The following is a 14,524-nucleotide window of genomic DNA, read 5'->3' as shown; positions in this document are numbered from 1 at the left end:
TAGAACGCAACCTCTAACGCGGTTTAAACGAGTCTGTGCCAGAGAGATAATGATATCAGCAACACCCACCAAGCCCCTAACGTCGGCTTAAAAGGAGTTCTATTATTATGCAAATACAATTGAATTGACTCAATGATCACAAAGGACAAGAACATATACGGGAAAACGTTTTAGCTGTTTCATGGGTCCTAAAGACTCCTGATGTGATAAAATATATGAGTAAACCCATAAAAGTATATAGAGTAACCATCCAAAACGTATCTGCGCAAATCTTTCCATGAGCTAAAACGAAATAGACCAACACTTATCACGCACCCTTAGCACTGGCTTAAGCAGAATGCGATACTACAAATACAAATTAATGGACTTGATAATTCCTAATAACTTAAACCTGAAAATATAACAAGACCTAAATCAAAGGTTCAATGGTAATGTTTCTATCTTAGAATAAGTATGATAATGATTAGTGGGGAAAGGAAACTGATATTATGTTAAAATCTCACTTGCTTTAGTAGGGACAAATAGCTCTCTGTGCCATCTTGTTCGATTTGGCACACAATCAAAGTTTACTGAGATATTTTCTAAATATTATTAAGAAAAAAGAAGGCGCTAGTGTATACAAATGATTTTGGGTTTTAGAAAGCACGGATAACTATAGCACAAAATCGAACTTGAACAAGATCCTACAGATTCTTAATTTGGGTGAGGATTAATGAAGATATGAAGATTATTGAGTGTAACAGTAGTAACGATCGAAGCAGTACTAACTTGTGCAATCTGTTGAAATTTAACAATAAGCATTTATCCAAATATTAATATTACTGAACATGTAGTAAGTTCTGTCATTTTACGACAGTTTTAATGTTACAAAATATTAATCCCATTTAGAACGGACAGTTACAATCAACTCTGGAACTACTGATGTTTAGGCACCTTTTTGTTTTATTTCCATAGTCCCCTTTCGGATTACATTCTGATATAAAGTAGTTCTCAGTGAGCGGTTCGTGGCTGACATCAATCATAAGGGAACTATTGTAAATAGAAATAAATCATAACATCAAATAAGTCCGGAATATCCATTTATTTTGTGACGCTTCCTATTTACAAAAGTGATAATAAAAAGACTGATATTAACAAACAGATGTACAATCACATACTGTTTATAAAACCATTAAAGTTGAAGACAGCCTTTTTAAAAAATCTGAAGATTAGAGTTGCATACAGCGTATTCAATCGGCAGAGATATCACCTCCGTCTTTCCTGCAGAAAAAGAGTACACATAACTACGGCTGACTTTACTGTTTACAATAAAAATCCTCAGCAAAGTTAAAGATTATACTCAATCAAAAATGTACTATACATTTCTGAACTATAAGATACAGAAATGATTGAAAATAACTGTCCATCTGTATGTCAGTTTTTAAGTTTTATAATGATACAAGGAAGAATGGTTAACTCTTGCTAGTTTTTGCAGACGGAATACATCAAAATAACTATGACAAAAGTGTAATAAAATGCGTATTTACAAATTTGTTCAAAAAACGTTTGAAGTCTGAAACTTAAGATAAGAGTGGCAAACATTTAGTCTCTTTAGTTAACTTTGTTTATAGCATATTTGATACGCGCCATGAGAAAACCAACATAGTGCGGAGGATCATTGAGTCATAGTGCATCCGCGCAGTCTGGTCATGCTGTTTTTTTTTCAAAGCCTACTGCAATTAGAGAAACCGTTAGCGAACAGCATGGATCCTGAGCAGACTGCACGGATGAGTTGGTCCGGATCAATGTTGATAGCAAACGCACTATGTTGTTTTCGCATGGTGCGGCTCATATTGTACTGATGTATTTTCGCTGAATCTTCTATAGTTGCTATTATAGCTTTTTAAATCTAAGTTAAGAGGCGTTCGTACAAAACTTCAGTTTTTGTTTATTTCTAACTTGCAAGTGTATACTATTAATACTATGTAATTTTATAACAACATAGATTTTAAAGTCTTGGACGTCAATTTACAGTTGTAAGACACATGTGCATATTTTGCATTATGCCAGTTTGTGGTCTCTTACACATTCACTTTTACAAAGCTGGTCTTTTACAGACAATAAGCAACTGAAATTCTGGTCGTATTATTTTCGTGCAGATATAAAAACGCTACAGTAACTATCAGTACAGTTACATAAAAATATTGTATAAAATCCTTATCACAATCAAAATATTATTATCATTTGATACATCTTTAGTTATCAATAGAATAATACAACTGCGACAATGAGTACCAGTATTTAAGTCCTTTGTTAGTGCTATTATCTGGTATTTTAAAGATTCTAAGAAAAGTATTCAATTCCATGCTTATCATACATAATATTTTAGCAGAAAATGAGGTGAAAGTTTACAGCAATTATTAGAGCCTCGTTTATATGAAGGAACCTTTCATGTATACACTAGATGTTTGTCAAGGCTCATCAAATCAAAAATTTATTTTGACTTTTAAAACTTGTTGGAAAAAGGCTTTTTAGTGATATCAAATTATTTAATGTACGAATTTGATTCAATACTAACTAACACTAAAGTGATATATATATGGTGTAGATGATCGAACATTAGTAAAAATGCAAAATAACTGATAATCAATATAATTATGTGCTCGACATTGATAAAAGCATTTATTTCTATCATAGTTATTGTTGATAACAATGTATCAGTATAGAATAAAATATAAATTGTGAAATGCAATGAACTAGATATTTGTCATAAATAATGAACTTCCGTTTCACAATATAACACCGACTATAATCAAGTTAATCTACATGTTTATCAGTACTACAAGTATGTTATCAGTACTGGATTACTGATTACCAAGGAAGAATTTATAAAGTTGAAACACCTTTAAGCTAGTGAAGAATTTGCCTGTTCGTAAGACATCCAGTTTGTAGTTTTACCTTATGCATAACATATACATATATAGCAATTTACCTTAACATGTGCTTATTTTACAGAAAATAATAGCATGTAAGGGACTTTTGAAAAAAAGATGAACCGAGCATTGCTCTTTAATTGTTGTTTCTTTAATAACAACGTTGTTCTAAACTTAAGAAAAAAAATTACTATAGGACTCAAAACCAATGACTTCGATAAGATATGGAGAAATCAATAAAATTTCTAATAATGTCGACTTAAATAAACGATAAAAAGTAAAGGTAGATTTTCCGGAAACACAGAACTATATTACAATCTTCTATTAGAGCTACTCGAGTGTTTCATTCCGTCTTATCTCCTAAGATATATTACACTTATTCTTGCTTGATTTTTCACCAATGACTTGAAGCGTTTTCGCCATGAGTGCTGTGTTAACTTCCTGCTGCTTCATTAAGCTGTCTAACAATCTTTTTCTCTCTTGCTCCACAAATAAATTCTTTTCCTGCTCCATTTCTTTATATTTTTCCTGCAGTCTTTGTGCCAACATTGTTTCCATCTGTTCTGTAAACATAAACAGAAATAATCTAGCTTCTTGATGAAAGTCATGAACTTCCTCCTCATATGTAAACACAAACTACGAAACCAAACAACGAGTACCTGCAAAATTATCCAACTATAATGTTGGTATTTTATTAAAGGTAAGACGTTCATATATATATATATATATACAACAAGCAATTCAGATGCTGTAGATGCATTTAAAGCAGCTAGTTAGAATTGGATAACGTATATTGTAATTTTGAAATTTCAGGCGGTATATGATGTATTTAGTTGTCACAAACAAATTATTTAAACGGCCTATTCTCCAGCTTGTAGTCTGTTCTATTTTATTTTCTTAAAAGTTCTGGAAAATATAAGAGTATCCAGAAAAAATGGCCCGCCCTATATCGACGGACAAAAACGTATTGGAACGTTACTCCTCCAATTATTATCAAGAGACAAAAGGCCTGCAATCAATAATGTTCGAATAGGCTCCGTCAATTATATTTATAATAAGTATTTGACTAATCGTCGCCGCATATTATGTCCTTTATAATGACAAATCAACATTGTTTATCAATCCTACTTCGTTTTGTTTTTGTTGCTAATGGTCTTCTGACTTGGAGAGACATTAGACATGACAATGTTTATTGCAGAATGTAAAGTTATTGATTACTGATGTTAAACATAGTTAACATTAGAGTGAAAAAGTCAGAGTAAGATTTGCAAGTTCACTGCTCGTCCATTTCTGTATAAAGAAATACTGATATAATGTTATCAAAGGGAGGGATTTCATATATTCAGATAAGAGTTTATTGCTTTTGATATTTTGTTGAAAAGATAAGCAAAAAATGGTGTAAACGATTTTCACTAGGATATATTGCCAAATATTATTATGCAGATACACAGACAGAAATATTGCGAATGTATACTATCCCTTGAAATTTGAATGTAGCTTTCACAAGCACACAAATTTTCGTACAAGCCGGGAGAGAATGCCGACAGTTTGCATACATAATACGTAGTCGTACGCAAGTTTCCAATTAAGATTACGGTACATAACCTAGAGACAGTACCTAAGTTTTTCAAATCATAGGTATGAAGTTAAAAAGCTTTGAAATGAAGACAAATGTCCATATGTTTCTCAAAAATAGATATACTGACAATATTTTAACCAGAAACGTCGAGTTACGAGCATTTAATATTTTCATGTAAAAGACAATTTTGTGATCAGGGAAATTTAACTCTTCTTGAACCTGGAGAGCAGAAACATCAAAGGGGCATAATATAGCTAAAATTTCTACTTGGGTGCATTTGATTTAACATTCAACTGTGATCTGGATTTCTAAATAATGGTCCATGATACTGTGTGCTAAAAATATAGAACAACTGTAACAGTCCTTTAACAGCAAAAAGATGCTGTAGCAGAATGAAAATTGTTAAGATCTAACCGGGACTCGAACCCACGACCTCTCACACCTAAGGCAGACACTCTACCACTTCCCTATAACAGCAGTAGCTATAGCTAGGAAGTTTAACTGCACCGATTACATGACGTGAACTGGAACAATTTTGGGACAATAACATCATTATCGGCGTACTCCGGATTATCGGCGTATTCGCTTTGTTACCTTACGGCAATTTTCGTGTAAAGAAAAAATATAATCTAATGCTGCAAACGTTTTAATCGGTCAAAACTGCCCAAATTTCTCTGAGGTGTTTTTTAGAGTATGAACTTACTAACTGGTAGTACCAGTAAAATATAACTAACGCTGAATTTTATATATTTGCCTTTTTAGCAGCTGGCGAATGGCAAAGACAGTGGGCTTTGTCCAAATATAAACAATTACTTTACCAGTTTCGAGAGGATATCAATTGATAGGAAATTACAGTTACAAACTAAATACCTTTCTGCAACACATAGAGTCATTAGCATGCACTGTCAATCAGTATTATGACTAAGATCGACGATCATTCATTCATTCAAATAATTTATAGACAGAGTCCGTTGTTTACATTTTAATCGTACCCGGTGCTCTTTTAAAAACCACTTTTTTGAAAAATCGATGAATGCGAAAAGCTATGGTACGGTCTCTACATAACCTCACCCAGAACAAGCCAATAACGAGCAGTATCAAAGTAATTAGGCTAAAAATAGTTATTAATACAATAGTTGATATTGATATGATATTCACATACGATACCTTTCTGCTGCATCTTTGCACGTTCTAAGTCTTTCCGGTATAATTCTGCTTTTAACGTCGTCTTGAATTCTTTGAATTCTTCCAGTGGATCTATCAGCTTGATTTAAATTAAATAAACATGACACCACAAGTAAATAATCCAGCTGTTATACTTTTAGTTAGATGTTTTATTCCTCATAATTGCGCATTCGTTTGTTCCGTAAAATGTTAAGATATGTCATAAGTGTTTAACGCAAATCCAAGACTTGGTTGCATCCGTTTGTTTGTTAGAGGTGCAAAGACAAAGACACTTTTAATCATATTCTAAACAATACCAAAACTGACTTTACTTTCTAATTATTAAATACCAGAAAGAATGCACGACTTTATCAAAGAACGGTTAGTACAAGTAAGTCTGTTCTTTTTTTCATTTTGTTATATTTTAAGTTAAGACTTAAGAACCACATAAATTATTTTGTACAAATAGTCGTGAAAGAGTACACTTGCAGCGAAACTTTTCATTCACAATAAATAATCAGCCTGTATATATTCTATTTATTTTATTTAAGAAATGAAATAAACCGTCATTCTTTTCTAATTTTTCAATTACCAATATACCGAACTGCATGTTCATAGACACAGGATTATTGCCTGTGTAATCGATAATTATGACTCAACGCGTACCTCATCCCTGTCAAACTTTTTCATCTGCTCGTAGTAGTTCTTTTCCAAGTAGTGGAAATTTTCTTTATAACGCTCATACATGCCCTCTCCACTGTAAGTAGTTTCGTCTCCCATTATGTCTTTGTCTAATTTAGCCAAACAGTCATGACATTGTTTCGCGATACAAGCTGAGTTTTCTACCCGTAGATTTTCCCATTTTTCTTCCATTTGTTCCTATAATTTCAAACGTAAACACGTATGCATGCAAATTTCATACGGCCCAACGTCATGTTTTGGTCTTAAGTCCAAAAACCTGTTTTTTTGTTTCATTTCTACAAAATTACATTTTACGACACACACTCGGGTACGGACAAAAGTAACTTGCGAACAAAGAGGCATTTGATAGAGACACATCAAAGGCAGTAACATTCTGACATAAAAGTACATTCTTCTACATTTTCGTATATTTAAACAAAATGAAATATACCATCATTGAGGAAGCTGTGTCTCATAAATGAGAGTGTGCCAATATCAATGCTATTCAATTCAATTAAAATTTATTCAGGCATAAGATCATAAAACATTATATGTGACCATGACTGAGAAAATGGGTCCAGATGAGGAATTTTGACATTTTCAGGTTTTTGCATATTTAGAAAGTATATTCATTCAGAAATAAATCCTGAAAATTTCAGACGAAAATCTTCAAAATTGTCAATTTTATGACAGATTTTGTAACATAGATATTAAAAATGAAAACAGTACATTTCAGTTATCCTTTCTTTCTAGTTTATTTCTCACATACTGGTAATGGCTAACAATTCTGAAATAAATATATCTTTTGTTACAATTGCATGATATAAGTAAGATCCCTTCTTAATACACAAAATGATAATCAATTAAAATCTACAACAATTTCTATAAAAATATTTCTAAAATTGTGTTACCATGGCAACAAATATATTAAAATCCCTTTTCTATGATAAAACTTAAAAAAAAAACATGTTCGCTTGAAATAAGGATTTTAAAAAGCAAACTATTTTAAGGCATATGCATTTACAAAAATAAACTGAAAATTTCCCATGAAAATATTAAGAATGTTTGGTTTTATGACAGTTTTTGTAACATGGGTAATAACCACAAGAATAAGATAGATTTGTCATTGCTTCTTCATAACTTGTCTTTTACATGCTGGTAGTAAATGACTACCTTGGAAAAAAAGAACCTTCTATTACTATGAAATTTTATTTTTGTGATGCTTACTTAAAACAGAAAAATACAGCTAATTTAAATCTTTCATATTTTCTATGAAAACATTATTCAAATTGCGTTACCATGGCAACATATGCAATAAATTGCTTTTTCGACAATAGTACTGAAAAATAAAAGCTTAATTTAAAATAATGTTTCTAATAAGTTGAATATTTAGAGGTTTATGTATTCAAAAGTAAAATTTGAAAATTTTATGTGAAAAGATATAAAATGTTTGGTTTTATGACAGATTTCGTAACACGGGAAATAACCACAAGAATAAACTATTTCAGTCCTTGTTTCTTCAGTTTGTGTTTTCACTTATTGGTAATCACTGGCTATTTTTAAATAAATGAATCTTCTTTTACAAAGAATATTTAGATATTCACTTAAAGTTCAAACATCTAGCCGGCTAAAGTCCTTCACATTTTCTATAAAAACATTATTAAATTATGCTACCATGGCAACATATGCATTTGATTCTGTTTTCTACAATAATACTTTAAAAACGAGCTAAATTTGAAAAAGTGTTTCAGATAACTTGAATATTATAAAGTGGTATGTATTCAAAAATATTATCTCAAAATTCCATGTTAAAAATTTAAAATATTTTGTTTTATGACAGTGTTTGTAACATGAGTAATAACTATAAGAATAAGACATTTCTGTCATTGTTTCTTCATAACTTGCCTTTTACCTGCTGGTAATAAATGGCTATTTTGAAATAAATGAAACATATATTAATATTGATTTTTTTTATTGTTTATGCTTATCTTGAATACTAGAAAGTACAGCTAATTAAAATTTTTTCATATTTTCTAAGAAAATTGTGTTACCATGGCAACATACGTTTTAAATTCCCTATTCCTACAATAATACTTAAAAACAAGAGCTTATTTTAAAAAGTATTTCTAATAAGTTAAATATTTGAAAGTACAAATATTCAGGAAAGAAATCTGAAAATTTCACATAAAACTTTAAAACAGTCATGTTCTGTAACAAAAGTAGTTATCGTAAGAATAAACATTTCAGTCATCCCTTTCCTCATAATCTGTTTTTTTCACTGGCTAGTTATAACTGACAATACTGAAGAAAGTGAACATTCTTTTATCATTATATTATATACTGTAGATCCCTTATTGAAATACAAATCCATAATTTCAATAAAATATAATTTGAATTATGTTACCATGGCAACATACAAACTAAATTCCTTTTTCTAAAAATACTTTAATAATTAACACAACAGCTTAACTTTTGATGAAGTTTACACTGCTACACAAGCTCTGGTGAAAAGCAAATATTTATTTCCAGCCAATACTTTGTAGGTAACTGAAACTACAACCTTTACTTGATGTTTAACCTTAACAGCTAAACACATCTATTTGAACAGCAAAACAGGCTAAAGTGTTGTATATTAAAACGTTTGAATTCAACAACAATTTCTATCTTTTATATTCACTTCCTTTTATTCAGTTCTCAGAAAAATCCTCGTCAATCCAATTTCAGTTCAAGTGGTTTGGGACAAACAGAATCCTTTGACTTTTCAGACAAATACTATTCTCTTATGTATTCATACAGGTACCATTGTCAGGCTTGTGTCATTCCATGTCAATAATATTCGTTTGGCAAGGGGGAGTAGATTTTAGTAAGTTAACTGGACTGTCACTTTTAAGACTAACACCCAGGTGTTTCTGCAGACATGATAAAGTGGTGATACTTGGTTATCTTCTTCAAAAGTTTAAAATATTGTGATAAGATATTTCTCCACTGGAAGAATGTGACAGGATTTAAATCATTGTTGACCAACTGTGTTGTTATGACATTTCTTTGATGACTGACACACTGTGTCATCAATATCATGTATTATTAAAGGTCTCAGAATTCACCCTCCTCCACAGATTCTTCTAAATTCAAAAGTGCAAGTCAGATTCAAACTTTGCATGGTCTGTGATCATTGTTGAATATTCAATCGATCTGTGATATCCTGTAACAAATAAGTAAAACATTTTATTTTAAACAATTAACCTGGGAGTTGCTTTATTTAATAAAAGCAGGGTTGTCACTATTTGATAATAGATGACTTTTACAACCAATGCTCTAAATTATTGACAAACAGACTGATAACAGTGTGCTGTCAGTATATAAAATGTACTTTGTTTGTAGATTTTGGTTACTGCAAATAGGATGTTCTAAAACACATTTTTTGCATTTATTGTGTTAACCCTTAACCTGCTAAATTTGTAAAATGGACTACTCCATCTTTAAATAAAGACAGTACCATTTATAGCTTATAGGGGGTTCTAATAGAAAATTTGCTGACTAAGTATCAAACACTGCAGATCATGATCAGACTGCACAGATGTGCAGGTTGATCTTGATCTGCACTGGTTGCAAAGGCAGACATATCTGCCTCATGCAGCCTAAGGGTTAAAAGTATACACTGTTTTAACAGCTATCAAAAATGGTTGTTACCTAGTAAAACTCTCCACAGACCATACCACAGCAAGATGTTATTTCTATTCTAGCTAGCAGCACTGTCAAAATGGAATACCAATACAGTAGTGATGTACCATGCTCACAAGTTGTCTGCCCCTTAAGCAACTGAGTTGCTTTCATAAACAAGAGGAAACACTTGCCTTCCTGAAAAAAGATTTAAAAGTCTTTGGTAAAAATATCTGTTATCTTCATGTATCTCAGGAACCTTTACAGTCTTCATTCTAATCCATATTCTTGGTGCAATAAAACTGGTAAAAAAATTCAATCACATAACAATGTCTATGTCAAGAATGGGTTAATTAAATCTGAAAATAATCATATTACAATTAAACTAAATTACAATTAATTGATTTACTTCAAATAATTAATTAAAATTCCTATTATTTAGAACTATTCTACAACTTAATGAGAAATCAACTTATACACATGTACATGTAGTGTTAAGCATTCAAATTATCCATGTACTTATTGAGTGCCACAAACTTATCCCAGGCTAATAGCCAATGTAATGAAGACTTTACACCAACTGATCCTCCTCAAAACCAGATTGTTGAAATTAAATTTCAATAATGCCAGTTTTGTCAGTTTAAGCCATTCAATACTAAGTCATAGTACATGTACATACATTGTACAAATCATTAGTGTAGAAGTAGACTTATTTTGTATTGACTCCAACAAAACCTAGACAGAGGTATAAATAAATAATATATTGCATTAAAATTATAATAAGAGCCTTTAGCTGCATGTTACTTACCTGATTCCTCAAAGCACATCTAAAATATGTTACATTTTCTTGAGATCTTAAAGTAAACAGACCAATTTCCTGGCTGTTGTAGGGTATATGAACCAGCTGTAGTGGAATGATTCAACCATCAAAGGAACAAGGAATATTATCTGAAAGAAGATACATTACATGTACCGTAAACATCACTAAAAATCAAAACTGACTACTAAATTAATAATGTGATTTTAAAGGTTTCATTAACTTACCACAAAATACTTTAAAAGTTATTATACTATGAATCTATTTCTTAAAGGATCATAAATTGTTTTACACACAGCAAGGCTAAAAAATTTCAAAAATAAAAAGATTTTCATTATATGGCATAAATTCCCACTATTCATATACAATCATCCTGTTACAAAACATTCTGAATCAACAATAATGGAAAGAGAGTAGTCACCAGACAGAAATAACATGACTTATGAGACCCACAGCAAAAACAGTTACCATTTTATAAACGGAAGTGTCTAGACATCCGGTAACCAGAAACCTAGCCAGTGTTCTAGCCGACCGGTAGCAGGACGCCTAGCCTATCCTAACCTATAGGGGATTTCTAGGCGTCCGGTAATCAATTTTAAAATATTGTATAAGCCTTACAGGTGAATATTCAAACTTTTGCCAAAAAATATGATACAATAAATTTATTCATTACAGTATTCATATGTAAAAAGATCGCCGAACAGCTAGAAAAATATTAGCGGAGAGGCTAGTTGTCTTGTTGCCGGACAGCTAGAATGCAGGGTAGGCTTCCGGTTACCGGACATCTACATATTTCCTTTTAAAATAACTTGGCTACTTCTGTGAGAGGGGACTTTTCGAGAAATCATGTGACATAGGCAGGCATCTATAAGTCTGCATCAAATTTATTAATTATCATAGCTACATGTATATTGACTTTTTATTGTTGTTTTTTTTTCTCCATAAATAATGCTTACTAGTCTATGAACAAAGAAATAATTTGATGAATCCTGGTCACCTTGAGTAAGAAGCTGCCTGCCTTCAATTATCTTTGTGATAACCCAACTGGCCATTTTATATTAAATACACAGGCTTAGTGAAATCATCTGTGTTTAGTGGCCACAAGATAAATTTCATAAATTTCCCTCTTTATGTTTATGTTTTGGATTCACTTCCGGGTAAAAGACAGACTTATTTCAGTGAAAGTTTCAAATATGTTAGAGAATCTACATTAACAACTGTTTATAAACGGTACTTACCAAATCACTAAACAGTATTACAAGTCTCAGATCCCTTCATCGTTGAACAAAAGGTAGATAAACGAAAGTAAACTTCACACGCTTCCCTGATAAAATCCGAAACCGGAAACATATTGAAGGGGAAACAACTGATTTTGAACGAAATATTTTGCCTCAGGCGTAATACCACTATTTTTTTACAGGTCTGATGTCTAAATATTCTTTCTCTAGTAGGCTGTTATCAATCATGTAACAAGCAGTCGTACTTTAACGGTCAAACGTTTGCTAATTAAAACATGTGTAAGAAAGCTACGCGCGTAAACTTGGCGCAACTTTAAACGTCGTTTCTCGATATTACGTCATGCCGCATCTGGACCGTTTTTCAAAGACGACGTCACATATATTACTTATACAGTAAGAATACATGTAAACAATAATCAATATGTTTAAAATGCTTTGATTAAGATTTGCTGATTAATACATGAAAATTGATTTAGTCAAGTATATTTCATAGTTTATGACATAGAAAAAAATATGATCTTAACGACCGGGATGACCCATTAAAGTAAAATAACTTATTTCCAATTGAGTCCCGATAAGAAGATTGAATTTATAATTGTGTATTTACAATTAAAATTTGTAAGCATGACTAACTTACAGGTTAAGGTTTCGTGTAAAAGTTTCGTGTATAAGTGATAAACATAATGTTATCTAAAACAAGAGGGCCACGGTGGCCCTATATCGCTTACATAAGTAACTTGCTTGCTTGAGCAAATTTCTTTCCTAAAGCTTTAAATACAAAACAAAAATAGGTGAGCGGATCATGGTAAAGATTACTCAAGATAACTTCTTCTGAAATCTGTTAAAATTATACAGTGTCAAGTGGTTCAAATTAAGTACTTAAGGTATTAGATCACTAATAGTAATGTTTACAAAATGGCCTTTGCTTAGTATATTCTGAAATTTTTAAACAACTTTTACCGTGCCGTTTTTTATACTTTTGTATAACTTATGGTATCTCCTCAAGCTCAAGTAGAGACAAATTTTAAAGTGATAGCCACAATCCAAAACGTTTGCAGAGAACTCATTTTACCATTAATTTTAATAAAAGAAACATCAGACTATTGACAAACAATTATAAAAAACAAAATAAAAATGTCAGTATAATTTTTTTCTATGGTGCCTCAAGTAAACGGATTTACTGAGACAGAAAACACACCTCAACATTGAAAAAATAAGGTCGAATGTTGTGTTTCTGTTTTGAATTTCGCTTACTCCATTTAAAAATAACCTTAGGGCAGACGTAAAACTAATTAAATTTCTTCCACAATATATAGTCTTAGAGTGAAAGCAAAATAGAGAACTTTCACCGCGTGTAACTCAATATTTTTAAAGATGTGTAACTCTACCCCTTCTGTTTAAGTAGTAACTTCACTTTGAACACCAAGAAATCGCTTATAAGTTTCATCTTTTTCCATTTTTGTACAAGAAATCAATAACAAGTCTTGAAAGAAGTAAAAACTTACTAGAAAAAAAGGAAAATAAGGGGAAAAAATTTGGTCCCAGTAGGGCTTGAACCTACGCCCCCTAAGAATTGCAGTAAAAGTAGGTTTATGGTATGAATTGAATACTCTTCAAAAAGGAGGTTCTCTATTAGTGATCTAATACCTTAACTTTAACAAAGAAAAGGAAGATCAGTAGGTCACGATTAAGACTATTCAAGATAAATATTAAATCTGTATTAAACATTATACTTGACGTCTCAATCTCTTTCCCATTGCTTCAAAAACAAAAAGGTCAACGTTAAACAACGGACCACCCGGGCGTAGCCTATACTGTCCCCAGTGTCATGATTTGAACAATCTTGGTACATAACAACTAGAGCTTGCTACAAACTAAATGTCTAAGCTCTTGGCCTTATCGTTTCAGAAAAGTTTTTTTAAATTTTTTTAAACTTCCCCCTATATAAGCCAATGTAAAAAATGTTGACCCCAGAGCGCGGTGAATTTTTATCCCAGGGTCATGATTTGAACAAACTCGTTAGTTGACCACTAGACAAACCAAATACAAAATATCAAAGGTCTGGACCTTATGGTTATGGACGAGAACATTCTGAAAGATTTATCCGACATTAGTCAATGTAAAATAAAGGACCTACGGGAGTGGCATATATTGGCCCTAGGGTCATGATTTGAACATTCTTGGTAGAGAACCACTATAGAAAGCCACATACTAAATATCTAAGCTCTGGACCATATGGGTTAAGTAAAGTATGTTTTTTTAAAACTGTTTCTCTATACAAGTCTTTTCAAACCATGTGCCCCGGGGCGTAACCAGTTTTAATCCCAGGGGGATAATTTGAACAATCTTGGTAAATGACTACTTCTCCAATGCTAAATACCTTATATCAAAGCCTTTGACCGTGTGGCTGAATACAAGGGGATTTGCAAAATGTTTCCTTATATAAGTCTATATAAACCATTTGAACTTAGGG

At 31.8% G+C, this 14,524-nt stretch overlaps 1 protein-coding gene and 1 long non-coding RNA gene across 2 annotated transcripts in view; both read right to left on the bottom strand.

Moving 5' to 3' along the window:
* Nucleotides 1-1,062: 1,062 nt before the first annotated feature.
* The window catches only part of LOC123534058 (guanylate-binding protein 1-like), a 34,195-nt gene continuing 20,733 nt past the window's right edge, over nt 1,063-14,524 (bottom strand). The window contains exons 9-11 of the mRNA XM_053520134.1: nt 6,322-6,534; nt 5,659-5,755; nt 1,063-3,475 (exon numbers count right to left, since the gene is read on the bottom strand). Coding sequence (XP_053376109.1) covers nt 3,273-3,475; nt 5,659-5,755; nt 6,322-6,534 — 513 coding nt within the window. The 3' untranslated portion in view covers nt 1,063-3,272. The remainder of the gene's footprint in view (nt 3,476-5,658; nt 5,756-6,321; nt 6,535-14,524) is intronic.
* Nucleotides 7,073-12,893, bottom strand: LOC128547400 (uncharacterized). The gene is made up of 4 exons (XR_008366503.1): nt 12,052-12,893; nt 10,805-10,944; nt 10,027-10,194; nt 7,073-9,538 (listed from the first exon to the last, which is right to left on the bottom strand). It is a non-coding gene; the product is annotated as an uncharacterized LOC128547400 (long non-coding RNA).

The sequence above is a fragment of the Mercenaria mercenaria genome, chromosome 12 (assembly GCF_021730395.1).
Source record: "Mercenaria mercenaria strain notata chromosome 12, MADL_Memer_1, whole genome shotgun sequence".
Classification (NCBI taxonomy): Eukaryota; Metazoa; Mollusca; class Bivalvia; order Venerida; family Veneridae; genus Mercenaria; species Mercenaria mercenaria.
Note: the sequence above shows the minus strand (reverse complement) of the source record. Positions and strands in the feature narration are given on the sequence as shown.